The sequence below is a fragment of the Asterias rubens genome, chromosome 1, assembly GCF_902459465.1.
Source record: "Asterias rubens chromosome 1, eAstRub1.3, whole genome shotgun sequence".
Classification (NCBI taxonomy): Eukaryota; Metazoa; Echinodermata; class Asteroidea; order Forcipulatida; family Asteriidae; genus Asterias; species Asterias rubens.
Genome location: NC_047062.1, coordinates 24651342 through 24677168, shown reverse-complemented (window position 1 = coordinate 24677168; position 25827 = coordinate 24651342). Strand labels below are relative to the sequence as shown.

Below are 25827 nucleotides of genomic sequence, written 5' to 3'. Positions count from 1 at the left end.
AAAACTCCACTTATATCGATTGCTACAGTGTTTATATGCAAAACAAAGTCCTGAAACACCATAGACGTAAACCGTTTCGCTGTCTTTACTTTCAAAACAAAACTCTCTTATTTTGACGATACACGGATTTGTTTGTGTGTTTGATACTGGCCACAATAGATCAGAAGTAGTCTACTATCAGTCTCACTAGCAGTGAATGTGTAGTGAACCTTTAATTTCAAATTCAGGTTTCGTTTTGCAGGACAGCCCTGAACAATCCGCAACAGTCCGGAACCGAAGGTTAAATAAGCCAATGTAAAGTGGCAACTATTAGTTGTAAGAATATACTGGAGAATTTGCCCAAGTTTATAAACTGGCATCTCTGTGGCAGATGCAGGAAAACAAACCAACTCTTTAGGAAAATGATGTGACACTAAAAGCATACATTCTTAAAGTTTGAATTAAAAACCGGTAAAGGTTTCATGGAAACATCCACGTGCTGGTAGGATTTGAATTTGGAAATTGCAAACTACGTCTACTTGACTTGACATGAGAAATTGGATAGGCTGTGATGAATAGATGGTACATTTGAAGTAAATTGACGAAGGGTGTTTTGCGTCGTGGCCAAACGTATCAAGCCATCTCATGTCATTCTGCAATCTTCACTCTCCCTGTCCCTTCGACCTGTCCCGGCCGCCTCCCTTAAACCATCATGGTAGGACGAGTGACAGGGAAGTGCGCACAACTTTAATCACCGGGATCGTAAGCATTAGTGTAATTGCCGAAATCCAACGCGTCGATTGCCAGCTACATGTTTAGTTGGACGGGTTCCTCCTGTCGCACCTTCGATGCCACGATGGTGTCGACAGAAAACAGAGGTAAACGACAACATCTATTCGCGATAACTTTGCTCACGAATACACAAAAGAAATGTTGTGAGGAAAGTCTTTATAACCAGCTCCCTTCAGGATGGACCCGGCTTAATGAAAATAAACTTATCTTCTGAAAATCAACAGTCTTAAAGCCAGTGGACACTATTGGTAATTGTCAAAGACCATGCTTCTCACTTGGTGTATCTCAACATATGCATAAAATAACAAACCTGTGAAAATTTGAGCTTGATTGGTCGTCGAAGTTGCGAGATAACTATGAAAGAAAAAATCACTCTTGTCACACGAAGTTGTGTGCTTTCAGATGCTTGATTTCGGGACCTCAAATTCTAAACTTGAGGTCTCAAAATCAAATTCGTGAAAAATTACTTCTTTCTCGAAAACTACTTCACTTCAGAGGGAGCCGTTTCTTACAATGTTTTATACTACCAACCTCTCCCCATTACTCATTACCAAGTAAGGTTTTATGCTGATAAGTATTTTGACTAATTACCATAGTGTCCACTGCCTTCAATGACAACTGTTTCGGCAACAAATATTATCTTTTCCCTCATTGACAGAATATGATTGGCCTACTCTTTACTGACAAAAACAATTCCAACAAAATTGAATGCAGTAATTGTATTTATGACATCAAGAAACGAAGACAATTATAAAGTTAACCAAAATAAACATCATCAAAACTAAGCCATCCAAGTAAGTCATTAACTACCACAGCTAACTACAATGTACACGAGTAAAATATATTGAAGAAATTACAAAACTTAAAACATGGTCAATAATTTAATTGCTTATGAGTTTTAATGATCTATGTTACAAAGATATATGATACTTATTTCATTTTAGACAGACTTAATAGTGTAGATGTTTGTTATATATCCATGAGTTTCAAAAGCTAAGCGACAAAATAAAATTAAAATAGAATGCAGCCTGACTTTAACAAGCCTCAGTCAAAACACTCCATCTCACCCAAACGTGTTTTTTGGACAATATTTTGTCCCTCGTACTTTATGTTTTGGTTGAAACAAAACGAAACACTCCCCTTGATATTGATATCACTAAGAACTGGTCTAAATAAAAACAATGGAAAAAACACTGGAGCAGATGTGATTAATGATGGTAGGAAAGGAACAGTTGTTGTTGGTTTTACCGCTATTTAACCCCTACTTAAGCGCCTACACGTGGGCCGCGACTGGTGCGCATTCGCTTAGGCCCTGTTTGCCGAGATGCAGTTAGGCGTGTCGGGACGCTTTCTACTCAGACACCGTGACACGGGGCGAAGATGGGCCGCGGTGAATCGGCGGGCATGAAGAGGTGGAGGCAGGGACGGGCCCAGTCCACTGTGTGTGACAACTAAGCGATTCCGGATGTAGCGATGGGCCCTGGCTTCGTGTTGTTACAAGCGTATGGCCTACTCAACGGAACAACATCCATCACTGTAGAGAGAAGTGCATGGTCCAAAAGTGCAGTCCCATCATAAACAACAATACACGGGCCAAGACTCACTCAAAATTTGACTTAACTTCAGAACTTTATTAAACACACTATTTTATTGATTAAACAAGTTGTTCGCAGTTGAAACAACAACAATTAAACCGAGTGATTTGTTTGTTATCTCACTGCGCTTACATTGGTCAATTTGAAACATGTCTATTTGATTGTCGATTGCCTCGCCGTTTTTTGGCAAACTCGAAAGTGGAATCAATGTTGACTGAAATACTTCTAACAACTACAAGATGGTCTTTCAGTAGGTACTAACTTCAGGACTTATTGAAACACTATTTGATTGACTTCATCAAGTTATTCGCAGTTAAAACAACAACAATTATAGCGAGTGATTTTCTCTCAATGCGCTCATTGGTTAATCTATTGAAGTATGTTTGTATGATTGTTGAAGGCATTGCCGATTTTTGGCAAACTCATAAAAATGAAAGCAATGCTCTGGAGTGATTCACACAACACCAAGTTGGTCTTTGAGTCGCAAATTGATTATTTATAAAGCAACAAATACCTTCAGAAGAAGGGTCATATGAAATAAAGCTATCAATAACCCGCACAAAAAGAAAGAATAAAACACACAAACATGTCATCCGTTGCTTACTATATCTACCTATACAGACACATTGTGCCGATTGTACGGCCGGCCGACCCCCATAAATTCACAAAAATGTCCACATAAAACTAAAAGACAATGCCTCTTTGATTTGTGCACACATTCATGGCTCCGGTTTGGAAGTAAATCTTTACGTTCTATGCTCCATGCTGGACCCATAGGACTCAGGGTGAGGAGAGATATAGGTGTACATTTGACTATAAGTCACTCAAGCTTGTCACGCCGAGAAGTGGAACAAAGCGCCGATCGAGTCTGCCGTGTGCGAGGCACTCATCGACGGCTCAATCCGAAGGCTGCGTAGCCCGTGTAACCACGGACTACTTTATACCCTGTTTCGAAGCATGATACAGCGTGTTGTAAAACCCGAGTAAGGTAAAACGGGCGATGAAAAATGAAGGGCTGTCTGAAAAACTTAAAGGAATAGTTTAAGTTCTGACATTAAAGGGTGGGTTTCACTGCTATACTGTAATGCTGTGCATGTAACATCTTGTTTTGCTGGGGGGGGGGGCAAGAAATGGTTGTGATGGTTCATTTGGTTTGTAAAGAAAGAAACTGGTTGATGTTAGACTCAGCAGAAAATGTAAGAAATCCAACCTAAAACAGCTAAGAGGGTTAAGAGACAATATGCATGAAGGACACGAGTAGATCACCAGTAGTTACTTGAACGAGTTTGTAGTGAAGAAGCCAATCATTTATGTCTTAAACAATTCACCAAAACATGGAAATGGCTAGTCGCAGTCTTTTGTTGTCAGGAATCAGTTCCTGAGATAATTGACACATAAAAAAACACATTACAAGACGTTGCCACTAAATCTTCTTCCTGTACCATCTTCCTTTGTGCATAAATCTCCTCCGGAGTATACTCGCACATTGTCCATGGTTTTATTATTGTGTACAACTTACTGAATCTAACCTACTCCACAAATTTTCCTTATGGAATTTTAAACTTATGTTGGTCACAATTGTTATTATTTGTTTTATTGAGTAAACCATTGTGCATTTTTGCTTCTTTAATGCAAACTTCCCAGGTAATACATTTACAAGCATAACAACAAAAAAGACTGAATTTATTGAAAATAATATAGATACAGGTTATATTTGCTGGAGGCCGGCCATGTTCAGAATAACCCAGAAACGTATCCAAGCGTAACTCTTAGAGCAAAACACGAGGTTCGACTGGTATCCAGTCTACCCTTCGACCACGTCGTTGGTTGAAGGCTAAACTCCATGTGGTCTGTGACGCCAGAGCATGTTTTTTTCAATGGTCAGAGTAGAGGTCCGTTATGTGGGAGCTCACGCATGGCACTGCCAAGTTAACGGGTGCGTTCGTTTAGCTTCCCTGGGTCTACCCCGATGTGTGGCGGGTTCTTTCTCCAGGACGAACGTGGGTAATTATCTGCACACGTTCGTCCTGGGAAAAAAAACCGCCACACACCGGGGCTGACCCAGGGAAGCTAAACGAACGCACCCAACATCTCTTCGCTGTAGTACCCGCTGCCAGAACATAGGATTCGAACTGCCTCTAGTTACCGGGCAATCTCGGTAGTCTAGTTGGTAAGACACTGCTCTAGAATTGCAAGGGTCGTTGTTTCGATTCCCACCCGAGTAACATGCCTGTGATTTTTTTTTTCACAGGACTCGGGGAAAGTACCGAGTATACAGTGCTAACACACATCGGTGTATGGGTAAAAAACAAAATTAATAAGTAACATGGTGTTCCTTGGCACAGCGTAGAGCTGTTTATAAGTTATTCTCTTGCTTTAAAATATATAAACAACAATGCCACGAGGCATTGACAATAATAAATGAATTAAAACAAATTATTCATAACTTACACCAATCAAGATAAATATGACTCATAATAATCCTCGTTTGTTGTTGGTGAAGTTCATACTGAAATATTGTTGATTTAGGAACAAATCTTAAGCCACTGTTTTTTCCTACTAGGGCTGTACTTTTGGTCATGTTAAAGCTGTCTTGACTATCCATACAATGTAATGTAACAAAACTGGGTCTTTTTGTTTCACATGAATCGATACTCATTCATGTTGTTTTAGACAAGGAACCCGACCAGCAAGTCTGGTTCCACGGATCACACCCACGAAAAGAGGCAGGGCCAGACTAATGTGACCAGGCTTTTGTGTTTTTTTCGTCACCTCTTTGAGTTTACCCCTTCTCTCGAATCTTGTCCAATTTCCCTTCTTCTCTACGAGGATGCCCCCCATTCCCTCTCGGTGAGACCCGTGTGAGCATGTCGTTACGGTACATTCACCGTACCGAAGTACACGTTCGAGTGTTCGTGGCTGACGGAACAATCCAGCCAAACCCTTCACGTGTTTATTCTTTACCCTGCCCGTCACTCGCCTCACGACTTACATCTCAAAAAAAAAAAAAAAAAAAAAAAAAACGAAGAGAGGAAAAGGGGGACTATACAAAAAGAGACAAACAAAGTATCCGTACACGATTTGTCTCTTTTTGTGTGTGTATTATGTGTGTCTTCTTTCCTGCGACTGCGACAAAACTATACAGAGCGGTATCGTCGGATAGCGAGGCGTAGACCACGGGAAACAAGGCCGCAGCATTGATGACATCCCTGGCTGGCAAATCATGGCAACATCACGCACGGAGCGTTGGGTTCGATGGTGGACGGGGATCGGTGGACACTTAGCACAACCCCGCCATTTTATGCTCCGCTGAACCTGATGGATCGGCTCCGGCGATGGATTACGACGCCCTTTTTTGTAATACTCCTCTCCAACTCTCTCTCTCTCTTATCCAGAGCCCTCAGACAACCCCCCTCTTTCTCCTCCTCTACTCCGGCGATTTCTACAAACCATTAAAGAGATCATTCATCGGCTCGATCGATCGATGTGAACGATAGCTGGGGGGGGGGCAGTTTCGCCATAGTGCCCTCTTAGACCATAGGAAGCATAGGGCAGACGCTCCAATCAGAATTTGTATTCAATTCAATTCACATTTATTACCATACCGTCAACAACATAGCATCACAGAGTGTAACAAACAATGTAATAGCGAGCAACAGCATAGTGTAAGGTTTACACAGTCCAAGAAAAGGAACAGTATATGTAGGCCGACGTGACAAGCCGATGCTTGTAGTAATCAGACTGCGGACAGACGTAGACAAGACAAAGGACGAACGAATATTAAACATTAATCAACTTACAAACAACAACAACGCTTACTAACTAAAATGAAAATGTGTATTATTATGAAAAGAACAAATGATGATAAACCCGACAAAGCAGTCAATTGAAAGGAAGTTGTGTAGTTGTAGTTCTACACCCTCCATACTAGTTTCACTCGGCCGAAAAAAGGCTAGTCATCAATCGGAACCAGCCTTTCGATCGCTATGGAGGGTGATATGAATAAGGGGGGGGGGGGTGCATGTTATGTTTGACCTTACACCACCAGGGACCGTTGGGGCAGACGACTCTTGTATCATAACAATACTGACATGTAATTTATCTCTCGATGCCTACTTCTAATCAACAGCTCGGCCCAAGTTGTGTGTTGGGAACACACTCAGTCTTTAGGTAGAGATAGATGGATACCAAAGATGAGCTTCTATATTCCAGTCTATTACCAATATTAAACCACCTCTAGACAGGCACCTCATGGGACCCTTCAAACCACTGGCCAATATTAATTCCAGGCGCCATGTTGATGGAAAACCAGAACTCTCCCTCCCTCTCTCTCAATGTCATGATTTCTAATAACCAGCAGGAGATGAGATGCAGGGATATCTAGTTTTCCTCTTGACGAGTTCTTGTTGATTAGGAAAGTGGGCCAATATTAACAACAAATGTCATTCGGAACGTCGCCCACACCTTAAAGGGAAAGTGCAGTCCAAGATTGTCATTTACTTATATGGTTGGTTTTCAAATAAGAACTGCAAACTCAAACGTATTTAAGACAACTTGCCAAACAATGCAAAGTGTACACTTTTCAGATCAGAATTGACCTGGATTCTGGATCCAAGTGAGTTTGACCCATTCAGGGTCAAGCTGACCGTGAACTGGTTAAACATTTGGACATTGAAATTGAGATTATTCGTAAGTTTGATACAGTTTCGAGTCAACTGACCCAGATATGGGTCAGGCCCCATAGGACCCAGAATCCGGGTCAGAATCCGGGTCAAATCTGACCCGGTAGTTTCAGAGTGTCTTGGATGTCGAGCAAAGGGTGTCAAATTCTTGCGGGAAGCAGCTTCTGCAACTTCACACAGACAAAGGGTTGCCGAATTAAGGCTCACCAACGCCTTATATCGCCCTCCAAATCGATCGATAGTAAAAATCTATTGACAGAACCAATAAGTGTATAAAATAGTAAACAAATGAATATATGTCCTTAAAGGGACTATTCTTTATTAAAATATCATCAACTATCAAATACAAAACAACTTAAAAATAAAACACCATAATTGGGAGCAGTGCACACTTTACGCCTCAAAACATTCATCAAAGAGATGAGTATTCGAATGGTTACTTATAATGGGCAGTTATAGACCAGTCACTCTCTCATAGAGCCCATTATATTTGGACAAATTATGAGTTCAAGACAAACATTTAAATGTCAGCTCGGTGTACATTTAAAAGCACTTACATACGATATTGGCATGTATCGAGAGCATTACAAATAAATTGTTTCAATCTGACAGCTGGTGATCTTTCAGAGTAATGTCCATTAACAAAACTGACAAATTGAGGAAATAGCAACAAGACCATCATTGTTTATTTCGATTCTCACAATCGAAATGAGGCCGAGGTGTTTAAACTGAAAAATCGCGGAGTATCTTTCTTGCTGAAACCAAGAGCTCTTGCGGTAAATGTCCTCATCCAACAACCGAATAATCATCCATTAATCAGAAGCTTCTTGAAAAGTAGATGATTTGAATGAATGTACTCTGAATTGGAGCCCAATAGTACTCCAATAAAAAATATTAGAAAGCAACTGAACTCACGAGTATGACTAACTAAAAGTCAATGGCACACAATCCCGTTAGGATAAATTTTCTTGGGAAATAGTTGGCTTGAATGAATGCAAATTTTTTCTTTACAAAGCACGAGGGTTGGCAAACAAAATAAGAAGAAAAAAGAATATGAAGAAATGAAGAAAAAAGAAAAGAAAAAAAAAAGATGTTCCGTCGAGGACCATTCTTTTATGATGACTCTTATATTATGAGGATGGTTGGAATAATCAATTCCTCAAGAACCAGTGAAGTACATCCCTTTAAAATCAACCCATTGAAGATTCTCGCGATATGGTATGCAATTACACCACCTATTAGTTTGGAACGTCTCTTACACCCATTGCCCACAAATATTAATGGACTTTCTGAAATGTCTTTGCTATGATAAACCCGCAGTGATGCCTCCAATATTCATTTTTTAGAAGGATTTTGTTTTATTCATAAGGTAATAGTGGCCGTGTTTGTAGAGTGGGGTTGATGGGGGGAAGGGTTGGCTAAGTGATTCCACCGCAGCCATTGTTGTGCCCGGGCTTTCATTAGATATTCATTACTCCCATCAACAGTAAGACGAAGAAAGAAGAGGCCAAAAATCTGGTTGAGTGCCAGGGAGGTGGTGGTGTGCATATGGTCGGATGAGAGAAGCAGATTGTGCTAGACCAAAGAAGAAGAGAGGGGGAGAAAAAAAAATCCACTTGCGACAGATTGCTTTAAGAGGGGATCACAAAGACGTTCAAATTTCACGGCGCATCCCGGCCGGGCTCGCCTGACCTGTGCCCGCCCCAACGCCACGACAGGCCGCGGCAAAGCACCTCCGAAATTTGAGTCTTCGGTCAACATTTCAACGTAGGGAGTAGCTCCATTCGCTGTATCGTGGACCACTTGATCTTAGCCCCTCGTTTGAGCCTCACTAATGGGTTGTTAATAACCAATCGTGTCTGGTCACACAGCTCCCCCTGACTCCCTCTCTCCTCCTCTGTTCCATTTCTCCACCTCCTTTAATAGGACAAACTATACGAGGAGGGAAAGTACAGGTCTAGCCCCCAGTAACAAAAGACCCACGCGTGGGTACTCCATCCCCCCACTCACAACTGTCAAGATCACATATTTATTTTGCCATAAAAAACTCCTCGCCAAAAGCTTGAAGGGGGTGCCACAACCAAAGACGTCGACCAGACCATCTTGATGGCATATTGCAGCTTTTTGAAGGGATGACCCAAATATGATATTAATTTTTAATTTTTTCCTCCAGTGTAAGGAAGTCATTCTGCCCTCGTTTGATATCAATTTACATACCCGAAACGTCTGTTGTCGAGGTTTTTTTTCTGTGTGTGTGCGTTAGTTTGTTTGTATAGCTAGACACCAGAAGAAAAACCATGTGTTCACCATGCTGACAAGATGGCATTGTTGACTCGCGTAGTATCACTTAACGAATTAAGTGACTTCATCTAAACGCCATCATACAAAGCCATAATCCTAATACCACGTTCAAATATAGAAGTAAGTTGACAGGGTTTGTGAATAAACGTAGAAAATAGTTTTCCACAACCCGGGATTTCACGAAACATTGCCATCTTTTAATCGCCCGTTTGTTTCCCTTCGTGAAAATATTTCAACTTATATTAACTACAAATTACAGAGCTGAAGTATGTAGATTGCACATAGTAAATCTGCTGAAAATTCACACAAAATAACAGACAAAAATTAACAATAAAAAAAAACAGAGGCATAAAGTAGGAAACGGAGATCAAATAACTGCAACACAAAATTAATCGCACATTCCTTACAAATGGGAAGTCTAATGTTAGGGTTGAAGATGATAATGGTTGATTTTGTTTTATAAATTAGGACCAACTAAACGTAGACCTCTACTAGGACAGGACTTCATGAATATGTATCATTGCAAACTAAGCATTGAGAAAGACTTTTTTTAACATGTTAATTGTATAACTACTATTTGTTTTGAAATAAGTATTACAATAAAGTAATTAAGCCGTAACAGTTTTATAGAGTTCCCAGGTTAGGGGTTTGTTTGTCAAGTTGCCAATACACTTCTTTTTAGAGACATGTTGTTAAATGACATGTCCTCAAAAATATTAAATTCACTTAGAATGAGTGAATGACAAGCTTGTGATGTTAGCGTAGCCGTAAAACCCATCATCAACAACCAAAGATGCTTGAATTATTCATAATTCCGTGCATGCAATTCACAACTTCATTCAGAAAATCCATTTTGAAATTTGAGAAAAAAAAATACACAGAAAACGAAATAGCTAAACGTTACATGGATGAAGAGAAATATTATAAGATCCGCGAACAAACCTATTACATGAGTCATCGAACTTATTCGTCAAACCATAACTACATACTAGATATGACTTTCTCAATTACATACCGATATGACTTTATGAATAAGGTTTCGATTCGTCAATTTGACGTCCGACTGTAAGAAAAAAAAAAACATTCGGCAACAAAAGAAATGCACTTACTTCTCGCCTAAGAAAACACGGTTGGTCGATTCAATGTGGAATACTTATGTATGTTTTTTTTTGTTAGTTTAAAGTAATGTGTGAGTTAAAACATTGCAGCTAGAGTTTTAAATCTTAGTTGGTCTTGAATGAGCCCCGGCTTGCAGTTCTACGGCCTGGCTCGTCATGATGATGAGTTTGCCCGGGGCCTTGCGAGCGGCCCCGTTCTGGGCTAGAGCAGTGGAGAGCCCATCCAGTCACAGTATACCGTGCTGTGTCCGCTGATCGTTTCCCTTCCCTTTACTATGGCCCGGGGGGTCGACCAAAAGTTCCATCGAGAGAAAAATCCTCACACCACAATGGAGGAAAGGGGGGGTACATCACCTTTAAAAGGGTGGGCGTGTGAGTTCTGGCCCGTGGTGCATATAACACCATGGAGCTTAAGAGCAGTAGTTGGGTGTCTGAGTACAGCCTTGGCTGTCAGTCTTTTAATTCAACCCGGAACCTATCAATGTTTCAGGCGCTTTTTGTTGTCAATCAACCTCAAACACGCGCAGATAACTTCTCTCTTCCTAATTGTTCGAGGATCAAAAAAAGGTGGAAAATCTCAGGAAACCGTGTATAAATTATCTGAGTTTTGCTGTCAAGCCATCGCAGAGGACTCGTTTGAGGATGTGAGGAAGGTGGGGTAAATCTATTACACACTTTCAAATTACTTTGCTAAATTACTCACTTGAAGTTGAAGCAAAGGACAACATCGGTTTTTATTAAAGATCAGTATCTGTAATTTAGTGTGACCCATCATAATAATACATGTGAAAGTTCAAGCTCAATCGGTCATCAGAGTCACGAGAAAATAGTTTAAATTTAATTTCACTGTTTTTTTTTTTTTAATATTGTGTGATTAATCTCGCAAGATCGTTTGTTTTACTCATTTAAAAAAAAAAAAAAAAAAAAACAGCATTTCAGACAAAACTATAAGGAACGTTTTCAACCACGACGATCTTTTATAAAACGCACACATCTGTAATCGGTAATATTTGTAATCTTACATTATTCCTTGCTCATTCTTTAAAATGTACACGGGCATATTCAAGACGACGCACACGATTCATTGTTCAAAGTGGCATAGTACACTGGCCAGTTACCCCCCAAAGTACCCATCCCAAAAATATAATTTCCAAGAAAACGTTGTGAATAATCCAGCCTAAATTAAAACGTTGTTTTAATTTTTCCTCACGCTGCCAGAAATTGTCAGAATGCTGCAGTAATATTAGCACAAATGAAGGCACATGCAAAATGAAGAAATAATTCGCCACTAAACCGAATGGTAGAATTTGTTTTTGGTGATTGAGGTAAACCACAGGGTGGTTGACATACTAGCATTGTGACTCGTTACACGGCCTATCGGGTTGCTATTTACCCGGGTAATAATCACAAGGATTCTCCTCCGTCCTTTGATGACAAATGTGAAACGGTTGGTCGCCATAGCCCACAACGGGATGTTATTGAATTCCCAACATGTTAAAGCATGCAGAACCAAAACGTGATTTTTGTTGTCTGGCTTTATAACCAAATAATTCAGCTGAAAGTTAGTAGAAATAATATAATGCTCTTTTATATTATCACCGATATATTAATACAAATTCCCAACGAAAGCAGTTAGCGATATACTCCAAATAGAAGTTTTTTATTACAAATAAATTCAATGCAATACAAATAGGGACTAACTTATTCAACATAAAAACATAGCTAAGTTTTAAAGCTCCACCAGTACAGCTGTTCTATAATCAGATTTTAGTTTATGTACAAAACTTCAAAATAAAAGCTTGACAACAACTTAGGGTTTCTGATATTGATGTCATGGTTTTCAATTTATTCTGTCCCTATTCGTGCAACTTTTTGTTCATAGGCTTAATTCAATTTCAACGATACCATTTTATTCTCATTTCCCTTTGTTGCGTTTTATCCCCTTCACTCTCCTTCCAAATACCTATCCCACACCCTTTCCCCATCCCACTCTCTCAACTCGTTCTGTATTCTCTAGTCAGACCACTTTACTGTCATTTCAATTCAAAGGCTCTGCGTTCAGTGATGTTTGGTATCCCTTGCTACGGTCATTGATATGTGTAGAAAGTGAACTGGGTAAACAAGCTTTTTGCCTCGCGTCCTCACACCAGATATCCTCTCTCATTCAAGCCATCGTCTGGCCCAGGCAGTAAGACACGTGGCCTGATGGCGTAATAATGACGCCTAACAAGCACGGGCCCAGCTTTGCTTTTGGAGCTCACAAATTGGTCTTTACATTGATCAATATTTACACTAACCGATAATTACGGGTAATAAATTTCGATTTACACGTGTACGTGTGTCTATGCGAGTCGCCTTGTATTACCGGGGCATACGGAAAACATATGCGGCATCACGATCCGTGTTTGACACCCTTTGCCGCTATAGTGCGGTCTCGTCGCTTCGTCATGCAATCGTCACACACTGGCCTGTACTGGTATTCAAGTGCGCTAACTGAAAGTTGAACCATATTTTCTACATAAGGAGGGCTATTGAAGAAAGCATACTGCAAACTAAAACCGGGGACAATGTCAGAGAGAATTGGAAACCAATAGTGCCATGAATGCATGCGCAGTGATTTGCAGTGCGAACATATGGGCACCGCACTCCTCCCCGTGTTTTAGTGAATGCCCATGCGTCTCCCAATAGCTTCCGGGGTACAACTTCGCCATGGGTGATCGTCAGATCGCACCAGAAATACCAATTATATCATGTATTGGATGTCCAACTAAGACAAGAACAAATAAGCCAGCGATGATCAATTATTCTTGAAACACGTCTATGTTTATTTCTGTTGCCCGTTTGGTGCTACAGTTTGCTTTCGCTGAGGTTCTACTGAAGTGTAAATACAGTGAGAGAGAGAAAGAGTCAGAAACCCCCAACCGACAACGTGGGGCGTTCAGAGTGATCCCTCCGTGGGTCTGGTGACTAGATATGACCGGTGTACATTAATCATCGTCCCGGTGTCACAGGGTGACACTTTAGGAAACATTTAGTTATTTTATTGATTTTAAGGCATCAGTTGCAATCTGAGAAAACATTGATGCACGAATGCGGTACTGGCTCGAGTTTCTGCACCGCACACGATACGAATAGGTGTACTGTGTCTTTCTATGGATAGTAATTTGTGGAGCGACAACTCCAACATTTGAACTAAGTTAACGGCACAAATTTAGCACGTATAGAGCCAGACAGACTGGCTTGTTTATATATCTATGTCAGACATGTTTCGTTTTTTGAGAATGTTAAGTGTAACGATACTCAACGAGGATCGTTTTTCAGATCAGACGGGGGTATCGAAATGAAGGAAAACACTCCTTGTGATATAGAAACCATGGGCTCTTAAAGCAAATCGCTCTTTCAACAGGACCTTCTAAACTCGGATAATAATCTGGTTGAATGAAATGGGGCCAGTGGAAAAAAACATTCGGACTATTTGCATGTTTACACCCTCAGCCCCACAGCCGTTGAACACTTGTCGACTTTTGTTTTTAGACAAGCTGAAATCGCAAGATTGTGTTGTTGGCGAAATATTTGCACATTCTGAGCTCGTGCCGCGAAATGGCGCGCGCGAGTGCGGCCCCGCCGCGCTGTAGCAGATTAAAACAACTGTTAGAATGAGATTTGTTATTCTTCAATCCCAAACAACCCTTAGAAACATACATTGTAAGGTGACAACAGTTTGTAAAAAGAAATCTGTCCAAATGTGTCAATAATAAGCGAAAATAAAGATGCATTTTTGTCCTAGGGATTGAAAATACATATAATATAGCATTTGGAATAAATGTTCCTCTGTCACTCAAATGAGTGTGACTAAAACCGAGGTTCAAATGGAAAAGCAGTCTGGTCCCTTTGTCTATGATAACATTCAGTGTTTGTTATGGCTAAAGCACATAGGGAACATGACAACAATGGTGGCAGATTCTTGAAGCTCTTTGAGAATTGTGACAAACGATGGCCTTCAAGAGAATCTAAAAAATACTTATTCTCCGTTTTAATGTTGAATTTAAAGCCACTCCTTCGAGTCATCATTCTTAAATTTCCAGTTCATGACCTGTTTTACCTTAAGAGAGTCAGCGTTATAGATAAGTGTATATCTAAAAACCAATGAGATAAAACAAATGAATGACTGACGATCGTTCTACTCATAAACAGACAAAGATAATCAAAATACTTTCATTTAAGGCAGTGGACACTATTGGTGATTACTCAAAATAGTTATTAGCATAAAACCTTACTTGGTAACGAGTAATGGGGAGAGGTTGATATCATAAAACGATGTGAGAAACGGCTCCCTCTGAAGTAACGTAGTTTTCGAGAAGAAAAAAAAAGTAATTTTCCACGAATATGATTACGAGACCACAGATTTAGAATTTGAGGTCTCGAAATCAAGCATCTGAAAGCACACAACTTCGTAAGTCAAGGCTGTTTTTTTCTTTAATTATTATCTTGCAACTTCGACGACCAATTGAACTCAAATTTTCACAGGTTTGTTATTTTATGCATAGACCAAGTGAGGCGACTGGTCTTTGACATTTAATACCAATAGTGTCTTATAAACAGACTTCCCCTGTGCGCACTGCATTTACCTGGTAAGTCTGCTGCCACCAAGCGTCCCAAAAGTCTCCCATACAACACTCACACTGACACCTCTACCACACCTAGCTGTCTCTACACACGATTTACCTCAACATTATAATGTTCGAACTAAAATATGTTATTTAATCAAAATATGTTTTGCTAGGGATTGATCTGCCAGCTCGGTTCACGTCCATTACATACGGGCTGTGGATGAACAAACTTGCCATGTCCACGCTGCCGACATCCATCGACGCCTTGGACCAGCTCGGGCGACGGACCTGCCCCGGCAAGCCAGTCAGTTTTTGACGGTTGTAGTATAGCAATTCATGAACAAATAAATAAATCTCAAGTCACTTGAAAATAAGAGACAACTTTCCCAGTCAGCTTTAAAGGTGCGGTACACCTTTGGTTAGGGGTGCCTGCAAGGGCAACTACAGCCGATCGGTGAATAAAAAGCGAAGAGCCTTATTTAAACATTCTAATTTTTATTATGTGCGACACACTCTCTGTCTTTACAAATTTCTAAATATAGACGAATGGTGAACAAGTAAACAAGATCTGTGTTAAACTAAACGCAGAGCCTTATATTTTGTGAGACACACTCTATCTTACGATCTTCTAATTATAGACGAATGGCGAACAAGTAATCAAGACCTGTGTACGCCTTGTAATGCTGCCATAAAAAGGCGGCAAATAATTCAATTCTACAAACATCTTACTTTTTCCTTAGTGCGAAACGTTGCATGTTCAATGAAGAATGTTTAACATCCGAGGAGACTTTTTGACAATAGTATTTTCCCCAACTTGTCCAATGTTTTAAATGTAAGGAAACTTGTTGACAATAATATCATGCCCAACTTCGATTCGTGAAATATACCCGACGGTCCAGGGGTGGGTTTCACGAAACGCTAGGATTAATCCTATCGAGAGTTAGGATGGGTTCATTGCGTCTCACTGACTATAGGAACCCGTCCAAAGTATACGTTAGGAAGAGTTTGGAGAAATCGACGGCAGAGCTTTTTAAGTTAAGGGGGAAATCGCTCGACGCCACCTTCGAGACCCAAGCCTCCCTGAGTAAACGCTGTGGTGACGGCACCTCACTACTCTCGAGGTATCACTAGGTGAAAACGTTTACCTCAAACTGACAATCAATTCTTGGTTCGTCACCTCAACCGGCCGCTCGTCACAGCTGTGTGGATTTTGACAACGATTTGCAAATAAACACGTCGCCAAAAAAACGTGCACAAAGTTTTTCCTTGGAGTTCATTTAGGCCACCTCGCTTTGCTTTCATTGAGGGGGTGTGAGAGCGGGTGATAAGGGGAGAGTTTCTAGTTTGGCTTGACAGTTTGGTGGACGTTTGAGAAGGGAGAAGTCGCTAATTTAACAATTTGTCAGATTTGGCTAAACCCATGTTTATACTCGCAATCATAACACGATAAAATTACCGAAGTCATGATCTTAGGATACTCAATGTATCTTACTCAAAGATTCACTAACTTTAACTGTCATTGTCTCTATAAAATAAACAGTTGAAATTGATGATTTGTTTGACTGCATAATAAGAGTTTAATAATTAATAACGTTTCTGTTTTGGTCAAAGTTTATGTACCTTGGTGATGTATAGCGTGAGGAATTCACACATTTTGGCGGAATCTTTATATTTGTTTCTTCTAATTTATATAATAATTGTTTTACATACTTGTGCCCTTCCCTGTATGGCATCTGTTTAGATAATGTAATGTTCTAAGTAACATTTAATAAAACAAACACATCATCTTGTCAAAATTATTCATTTAAATGATTGGTGATTGAGTGTCACCACCAAGAGTGGATCAACCGGATGGATAGCCCACGACAGAGGGCGCTACAGATGCCAGCATGTGTGCAACACATTGACCTCTAGAGATTGATTGTGTAAACCCCTTTAAGAGAAATGGAATGTGATTTGGTGATTAAAACTGAACGTTTGTTTTCATCTTGTATTCTTGCCTCCAATCAGGGCCGTTTCCGACGGGACTCTACGCCACATCGGCCACTGAGAACACAGCCCTGGCGCATGCGCACTCGGTATCTCTGGCGGACTTCACGAGGCAAAGCATGCAGGGAAGTTGTGGGTTAAAGGATGTCATGTCAGCCACCTCATCCGGTAACCTTCACCAGCATCGATTAGATGGCAAGCGAATGGTGAGTTTGCCCTCCCCACCATTACCACGCTCCGCCCATAAAAAAGGGGATTATGTTTGCAATTGCCTTCATCCATATATGGAAAGGTTTGCGGTAACACCATGTAACGACTATCTCTAGTGAGTTTGGGTGGTTCTGAAAAGAAACGTTGGTTTCAACTCGACGTTTCGATCAGTATGCTCTGATCGTCTTTTTTTTCTTTTTTTCTTTTTTTTCTCCAGAAGACGATCAGAACATACTGATCGAAACGTCGAGTTGAAACCAACGGTTCTTTTCAGAACCACCCAACTCATTAGAGATAGTCAATGTTACCGCAATCTTTCCATATCGTATTTCCACCATGCAAAGTTTCAAATCCTACCTTTCATCCATATACATAGGCCTAAACAGAGACAAAATTTCAAATGTCTCACTTCTTACTGAAACAGAACCCACTCAAAATCCTGAAACAGATATCTGAAATCACTCCAGAGCAAAATTCTGACAATTTCTGACATTTCGGATGTCTGTAAATATTTAAATTGCACAATTATTGTTTACATTCCTCAACGAGACGGGGTCTCCCCTTTCGGGATTAATTAAAGTCTTCCTGCGTTTAAAATGGACAGAGGGAGTAAACCTTTCTGATTCTTAAACCTCAAACGCCGACACCATTACGACGATTGTCATTTCAAGAATGGCCACTTCGTGTAAGCAACCCGTCACACTTAGTGCACTTTGGCAACTTGTTTCTCTCCCCGCCGATTGCACAATTCCCAATAGGCATCAGAAGTGTTACTACCAACATAACACCTGAATTCCCAAGAACAGAAAACCATTTCAAAAAGTATACTATTAAAGCTGAATGTGTGAAACCTTTACTTGAATTGAGATTCGTAAACCAATTCATTATTCGGCAGGTGACAGGGGAGGGAAAAAATCAATGCAAAAAAAAACCACACTATTAAAGTTAAATGTGTACAAGCTAGATTTGAATTGGGGCTCGTAGACCGATTCATTATTCGGCAAGTGACAGGGGAAGTGAAGTGAAACAGAAAGCAAATTCAAAAAACAAACTATTACAGTTGAATGTGTAAAACTTGGGATTCGTATTGGACCTATTCATTATTCGGCAAGTAATAGGGGAGTAAAATTAAACAGAAATCCCAAACAAAAACCAATGTACTATTCAAGTTGAATGTGTAAAATCTCTGTTTGAATATGGACTCAACAGACCGATTCATTATTCGGCAAGCGACAGGGGACTGAATTAAATACAGTATTGGGTTTTCACAGAGTTGTGCGTACTTGTACATTCCTCCCCCGACTATGAGCATCGTATCATGTTCACGGGTTTTATACGGGTCATCTGTCAACAGGGAGAGTTTAACAACAGGAATTGTGTTTAGATTTCAGAAATATTTGCAGTCACACAAAAAATTAACAGAGTTGTAAATGGAAATAAAAACAAATGCCGAATAAGCCGGCTCTGTCATAGCCGGCTCTGTCATCTGGGGTAGTTGTTTCATGACACTAGCAGTTCTCATGACCCGAAATTGGGACATAGTTTTTTTTTGGTTTTCTGGGTCGAACATACTCGTAAATCTAGTTTCGCTGATTGCTGTTGGATTGTTGGATTGTCTAGTGGTGAACAAGGGACACTTTGTGTATAGTCTACCTCTAATACGAAGGAGGGGTGAAATAGGTTTAGGGTGACAGCTTAATTGGTATGTATGTCCTCATAAAGATGAGGACATCAGTGATTTGGTTTATCGACCGTCAACCATCTTTTCCCATGTAAATGTGGTGCTTACAAATCTATAAAATCATAAAAATCCTTTACAATCCACTGCAAGGGGACTTACACACGTGCTGCACATCAATGTACAGTATTTGTGATTTTGACAGCAAAAAACGTCTGGGTCAGAATTAACCCAATCCGATATCTTGGTCAGATGAGCCAGAAACTTTGTCAAAGTGGCCTAGGATTAGGAAAGGGTAAAACATGGCCCCGAATCCGGGTTTGCAAACGTAATTTTTAACTACTTTCCGGGTCAACCAGACTAGGAAAAGGGTCCGCCGGATGTGTTTCTTTGTTTTCTATTAATTTTTTATTTATGTTTAATATTACGGTATGAAACCGCACACTCAAATGATGTTTTCTGTCCGGGCCGACTTTAAAGACACAAGCGTCAGCGTCCGTACAAGTTATCTCAAGTGGCAATTAATGAATAATAATGTCACAAATATCAAAACTGGTTTTCACTTTTTGTTTCTGCCATCAGTCCCTGCAAGATGGCACTACAGCATCAGTCAGTAACTTCATGGTCGCATCGCCCCCATCGTTAACGGCCTACCCGCACCACGCGGCGTCAGCCTACGTACCGGCCTACGGCACTACGGCCATGCCGAGCGGTCTATCCCATCCGATCTGGCCGCCAAACGGAGCCATGAACTGCGCTGGGGATGCTGCCACGGGACTGGAGAGCAGCAATGTGCTACGGCCATCACCGCTGGCTTACAAGTCCGTCTTGTCGGGTACTTCATGCAATTCCAGTACTGGTGAGTACTGTACGAATAAATAATTCAATGGATAATAGTTGATGGCACCCGACAAAAGATATTGACTAACAGTGAGACAGCCAAACTAGGAATAGATAGCTCAGTTGGTAGAGTGTCGGTACTGTAATCCGGAGGTCGTTGGTTCAAGTCCTGCTCCTGCCAATATTTTGGTTGTATTCTGAAAGCTGGTAACGATTATAAAGGAAATGTTCCCACTCGGAATACTACCAAAGCCAAAGATATATAGCATAAAATCATCAGTTACCATTGCTAATTTCGATTGCCATAATCGATTTAAGCCCAACAAGTCAACGATGGAACATACACTGTTTTTGTTGTTCAGTGGATAAAATGTTGAAATCTTGAAAAGTGCCGACTTTACAAATCTCCATAAAAACAACTCACCAGGCAATCAAATCATGTTACTGGAAAGAACGAAATAACATCTTGATTTTGATCGTAAGTGAGTGAAGAAAAGTGATAACCTTGCTTCTGTCATTGCAATGATAACATTAATGACGTAGCGGCGTGGACAAAATTGCACACACTAAGTTCAGGTCCATACAGACAAAGAAACAAACGGCACATGTAATAACATGTCACCAAAACACAACTCAATACAATCGGTTTTCTAAATGTCTCTCCCTATAATTCTTAATTGCACAGCACAAAGTTATCTTATTTATTACTTAAGCGGCCAAAGGGCGCAAAATTCCTTCTCGAATAAACGAATTTTCGTTATCCATCAACACCCTTTGAAAAGCCAGCAGCCAGCGATCTTTACGATCCGCCATGTTGTGGGCTACTTCACGCTGTCACCAGAATTGAAGCGAACCAAACACGCCAAAAGCTATCCACCCGCAAAGTGTAATTTTCTCTGATGATAGGTACTCGATCCCAGGTATAGAACCCCACCTTCTCTCTTGTAATCAAAGGCCGAGCAGTTAATGAACTTGACGGGTTGATCACTCGTCAGTCTCCTCGCTGTTGCAATCTAGGACCTCCATTGAAAGCCAAACTCTAACACCTTTGACACAACAGAGGGCGTCCCAATGGTAAGCCAACGACCGCGTTCAGACCAGACGCCTCTCTCTCAAGTTACTCACCTGTGTGAATGCGTTTAATGACACGGAAGTAAATCAAAGGTCGATCCGGATGACCTGCCAAGGAATTCTGGGGGGGAACGGGAAGATGCGTTTACTGACCTCTGTTTGGAGAGGCATGCCGAGGTCATCGAGGTTGATGTTATATTAATGCATGACACGTGACCAGGGTCATCTTCGAGTGGGTCTTTAATCTATTTCGACCATAGAGCTATATTACAATTGACTAACAGTGCGCGTCTTGTACAGAGGCTACCATGACGCATAATTGATATGGTTCCATGTAGTCTCTTTACAAGCCTTTCTGACCCATAACACGACTCATGCGATGCAGAGCAAATGTTTACATTCTACCCCAAAAGATATGGGGGAAATGAGGGTAGATGTCATGTGTGACTATGAGGCATCAACCAATCCGTCTTGCGTCAATAACCAGCCGGTCGTCCATGGGGGCATTTATACACACACTGACCCCATAGGTCACCATCGAGTGACATAATGGAGACTTTTGATTAATGATATCTTAAAAATCTATTTTTCTCTCTCCTTATTTTGCATCCAACAGTTTCTGATTCGGTGAAACATCCAAGCTCTCCAGTTGGAGCGATGAGGATTGTACAAACATGAACTATGTAATGACCGGGGGTGCAACTCACAAGAAAACTCGAGTATTAGCGACGGTTATTTAATGTAATACAGAGTGGGTATGTTTACCTACCGAGACAGACGCTTTGGAGTTGACGCACGGCAGACCGAGTTAGCGCCCTCTAGTGGTGCATGTGAATCTTTCCGCGTAGGCATCCAGCACAGCGCCACAGTGGATGGAATGACAACTGGAAACCACATGAAAAAGAATGGCAGACATTAACTGAAAGAAACACCACTGGAAAAGGAACAGCAAACATTACTTGACCTCAATATGTATTACAGCTTCTCACGATGTGCTCATCTTGTGACGTCATGTTAAAAATACAAACTGAAAACCAGAGATGGTTGTTGTACAAAATTATTGCCATTTTAACTGGATTTTTTTTCTCTCGAATATTTTGGTGATTGTTGTCAAGTAGGACATGTAAACAGACTGCACGGTTAGAGGAAAAAAGTAAATGTGTAAATGCAGTCTACAGTGAATGTAAAAAAAACTATGAGCTTTGTTGTGGCGGTCCATCAACAGAAATGTATTCTTACTTGACAACAGTTTTAATTCTCGTCACTGCATTATTGAACCTTAACTGATTTGTGCTATCGACCCAAACCACCTTCCATCAGGGGCGTGTTGCCACCTACTCCTGGGGCTTAAACAGGGATATCCACTCACAGTCCGTAAGAACGTAGGCACCCACTAGGAGCCTGACTGGTAGAGCAGAATGCAATACATTCCTAACTTGTGGCTAGCTCAAGGCCAAAAGTGACATGACCGGGATTCGAACCCACACTCTGCTGCTGACAGCACAAAAACAAGAGCTAAGATATTTATCATCCCTTTCACATATTTACCCCCAAAAACTAAATAGTAACGTATGTTTTTGTAGTCATATAATAAAGGGGTCGTTCTCACGAAACCAACACAAAAAGTTGTGTGATGCGTTTTTAAGTAGACGCATGTAACTATTTTCTTGAATATTAACTGAGTCAAGGGTTAAATTGAAATTTGACTTGATCGGTGTTAAAAGCTTTATTTTATTTTATTATAAACAAAGATTGTGTCCGGAATTCATCAATCGTTTCTGCCATAAAGACCCGTTGGGCAAATCCGATGGACAGATTATCTTCAGAAATGTAACATTAATTTTTTGCTAGTTTGTCAAAACTTTAAATGTTTTCTCGTTGTTCTTGTTGTTTTTTAAATCGAATCTAAATTAGTCGAATACCCGAATCATACCCGTATATCAATATCAGTCAATATGCAATATCTGAAAGAATTACGAATAGTATTGAAATAAGGGGTGATTATTAATTATTGTTAAATTTTCTTTTAGGAATGACATTTCAGAAAATACTTGAAAGAATCAAAATCGACGGCATGCATGGCGCCCTCTCTTGAGGAATATGTAAATAACTGTGTTGAATATTCATGAGTATAAAAAGTTACGTTTCAACCAATGCGAAACCACGGCGATATTCAGTATTCAACCTAAAGAATGTATAACTTATGCTAATTGAAATAACATAATGTATAGTAATTAACGAACGAGACAAAGGGATGGTTTCCTTTTTGAAACTTTATGTTGTTGGATCAGCTATTTTTTTCTTCGAAACCAGATTTGGAAACAGGCATTTCTCAATTAAGATTGACAAGAGATGACACGCAGGGTCAAAATGGTTTACTGCCGACGAAGGAGAAGAAGATTTTCTCTGCTTAGCAAAGATGAGCACATAACTTATTTCACACTGTTTCTCATGACTGCCAAACTGCTAAGCAAGTTTGTGTCCTTGCTTGGAGGTTGTTTTGCTCAGCCATAAACGTGTTATGCAAACGTGTATCAGGAGAATATAGTGGGGAAAAACCTTGTACAATTTTCAGCATGTGAGCACATTATCCTAAACGTTTGGATGGGAGAACGGAAACAAACTGCTTCGAATTGTATAGGTTTTCAGATAATACAGCTTTCTCGAATATGACTTCATTTCAGAGGAAAATATTTCACAGGAAAATGTTCTAGTTTGAACTTCATTACCAGTAAGCTTTTAGATTAAAACTAGACATTGATGGTTTTGTATACTTCCCAATCCTGTTTACTTAAAAAAATATATATATAGATCAAAGTAATAAACCATACCCAGTTTTCCACTCAGTAATGTGTTATCTTTTTCTCTGGAAAACCAGCCTTTTTTGTTTTAATGAAGGGATTAAGTATTCAGTTAAATTCTACAATTTGTATATTTGGGTGATTGAATCAAAGAAGTGATTGAACTGAAATATCTTTGTTTATTTCTTCGCGATGTGATGATAGATTTGCGTTTACATTGTCCTCTGTGTTTAGAACTTCTACGGTTATTGTTGAATGGTAGTCGACTTAATAATTGCAAGAAAGAGTAATAATTATAAAAACAGCTTTTTTAAAGGACAATGTTTTTTCCATTGAATTTGTATATTGTAAAACGGAAATTTGAATTTCGGGGTATTTCATTGTTTCTCTATAGATTAATCCGTTTTACTTAGAGTGTAACTAAACAAGTTTCCATCAGCAAAAACAGGTAAATATCATTTAGAAAACATCAAAAATATTAATGTTTTGAATGTACACGTAGATATAAACCATCAAATTGGTTTGAAACATTGATTTTTAAATTTAATTTGTTTTCGACAATCAACTGCAGTTTGGTGTGACAACCTCAATAAATATCGGATCGTACACCGACACATCATTGTACATGTCGTACACCAGACCCAAGTTGGGATGCCGGTTATTAAGTAATGTATAGTCTCTGACGGGAGGTACACATAAGGGAATAAAAGGGTAGCGACAAGACCGGTCAGGTCGTGTGGTAAAGGCCCTGATTAAAAAGCGTAATAAAGTAGGAAACTCCGTTAAAACGTATATGTTTTCCGACTTCTGAGCTCTGAACGTGGGGAGGGTACTCAAATCCTCACAAAAACTTGTCAGTGAGATGTCACTTCATTTTGTTGAGACAGTTTTCGGATATGCATTCGTGCGCGTCGTAGCGCATCCTTGTACCCATGGGCTAATGGCGCTGCGAGATCAATAACCCCGGGAGAAAGGGTGTGGGCTAACCTGCACAAATGCTATCCGAAAACAGCCGGGTATAAACAGCTCCAGCTGTCATTATCAACCGTTTAAACATCCACCCCCCCCCCCCATGTGACGCACTCTCCACCAATAGGAATGGCTTGGGGTATTTGTGAATATTTATTTATGAATAAATTGAGCTAATGAGTGATGAATAATTACTAAGGGTATACCCTCCTTGTATGTTTTAACATGACTTTTATGTTCATGTGGGCTAACAATGAACAGTGTGGTTGACATTTTGTTAGTAAATTAGGCATTAAATTTGGAGTATTTAAACTAGAATAAAAATAGAAACTGTACAAACATTGGAACAACCTGGAGCAAAGATTATTGTCAAACGATTCCAAAAAACCCGAGTCAGGATGGATTCAAACAATTTAGAACAAGATATACTTTGAATGTAGTGCATGAGCTATTTATAGCTCCATTGTCTGTGTATAGGGATGAGGAAGGCAAATTGGTTATAATATTATGGTTTTATGTGTGTACCAACATGTCTATCAGTTGTGTTGAGATTTATTGTAAATAAATCTGAGAAAGGGAATCAAATTATGAGTGTTTGTTTCATTTTGGTATTTTTGTTTTAAATTTGTGTAAGTTGATATCGGGCCAGTGTATAATGTAAATGCTATTTGAACCGATCGGAGTGCCCCACCCATTTACATTGCGCCAGTTTACTAACTAAAATTAGCAGGTAGAGGGCGCAGTTCAATATGTAGACAGCCTCAAAGCTCGTCATACGGTTTGGTCTTCAGCGCGAAGAGCAAAACTTGCAACCGTGAACTGTAAATTCAGTTCACTTCAAATAAAAACATTTTTAATTCCGTATTCACAAAAAGAAAATACAACTGATAGAAATATTTTACAATTATATAGTACGATATAAGCAAAGAGTAAACACAGTCAATTATATTATCATACTTAAAGGCAATGGAGACTATTTTGTTGTTACTCAAATAATTACTAGCATAAAACCTTACCTGGTAATGAGCAATACAGAGCTGTTAATAATATAAAACATTGTGAGAAACGGCTCCCTCTGAAGCAACGTTTTTGATGAGTAAGAAGTAATTTTCCACGAATTTGATTTCGAGACCTCAGAATAAGATTTTGAGGTATCGAAATCGAGCATCTGAAAGCACACAACTTCGTGTGA

General features: G+C 39.9%; 1 protein-coding gene across 1 annotated transcript; it reads left to right on the top strand.

Moving 5' to 3' along the window:
* The first annotated feature begins 835 nt into the window (after nt 1-835).
* Nucleotides 836-24740, top strand: LOC117289448. The gene is made up of 5 exons (XM_033770618.1): nt 836-857; nt 15251-15373; nt 17088-17272; nt 19537-19813; nt 21482-24740. Exons 1-5 carry the CDS (start codon nt 836-838, stop codon nt 21541-21543), a joined length of 669 nt encoding a protein of 222 aa, XP_033626509.1. The 3' UTR covers nt 21544-24740.
* Nucleotides 24741-25827: the final 1087 nt, after the last annotated feature.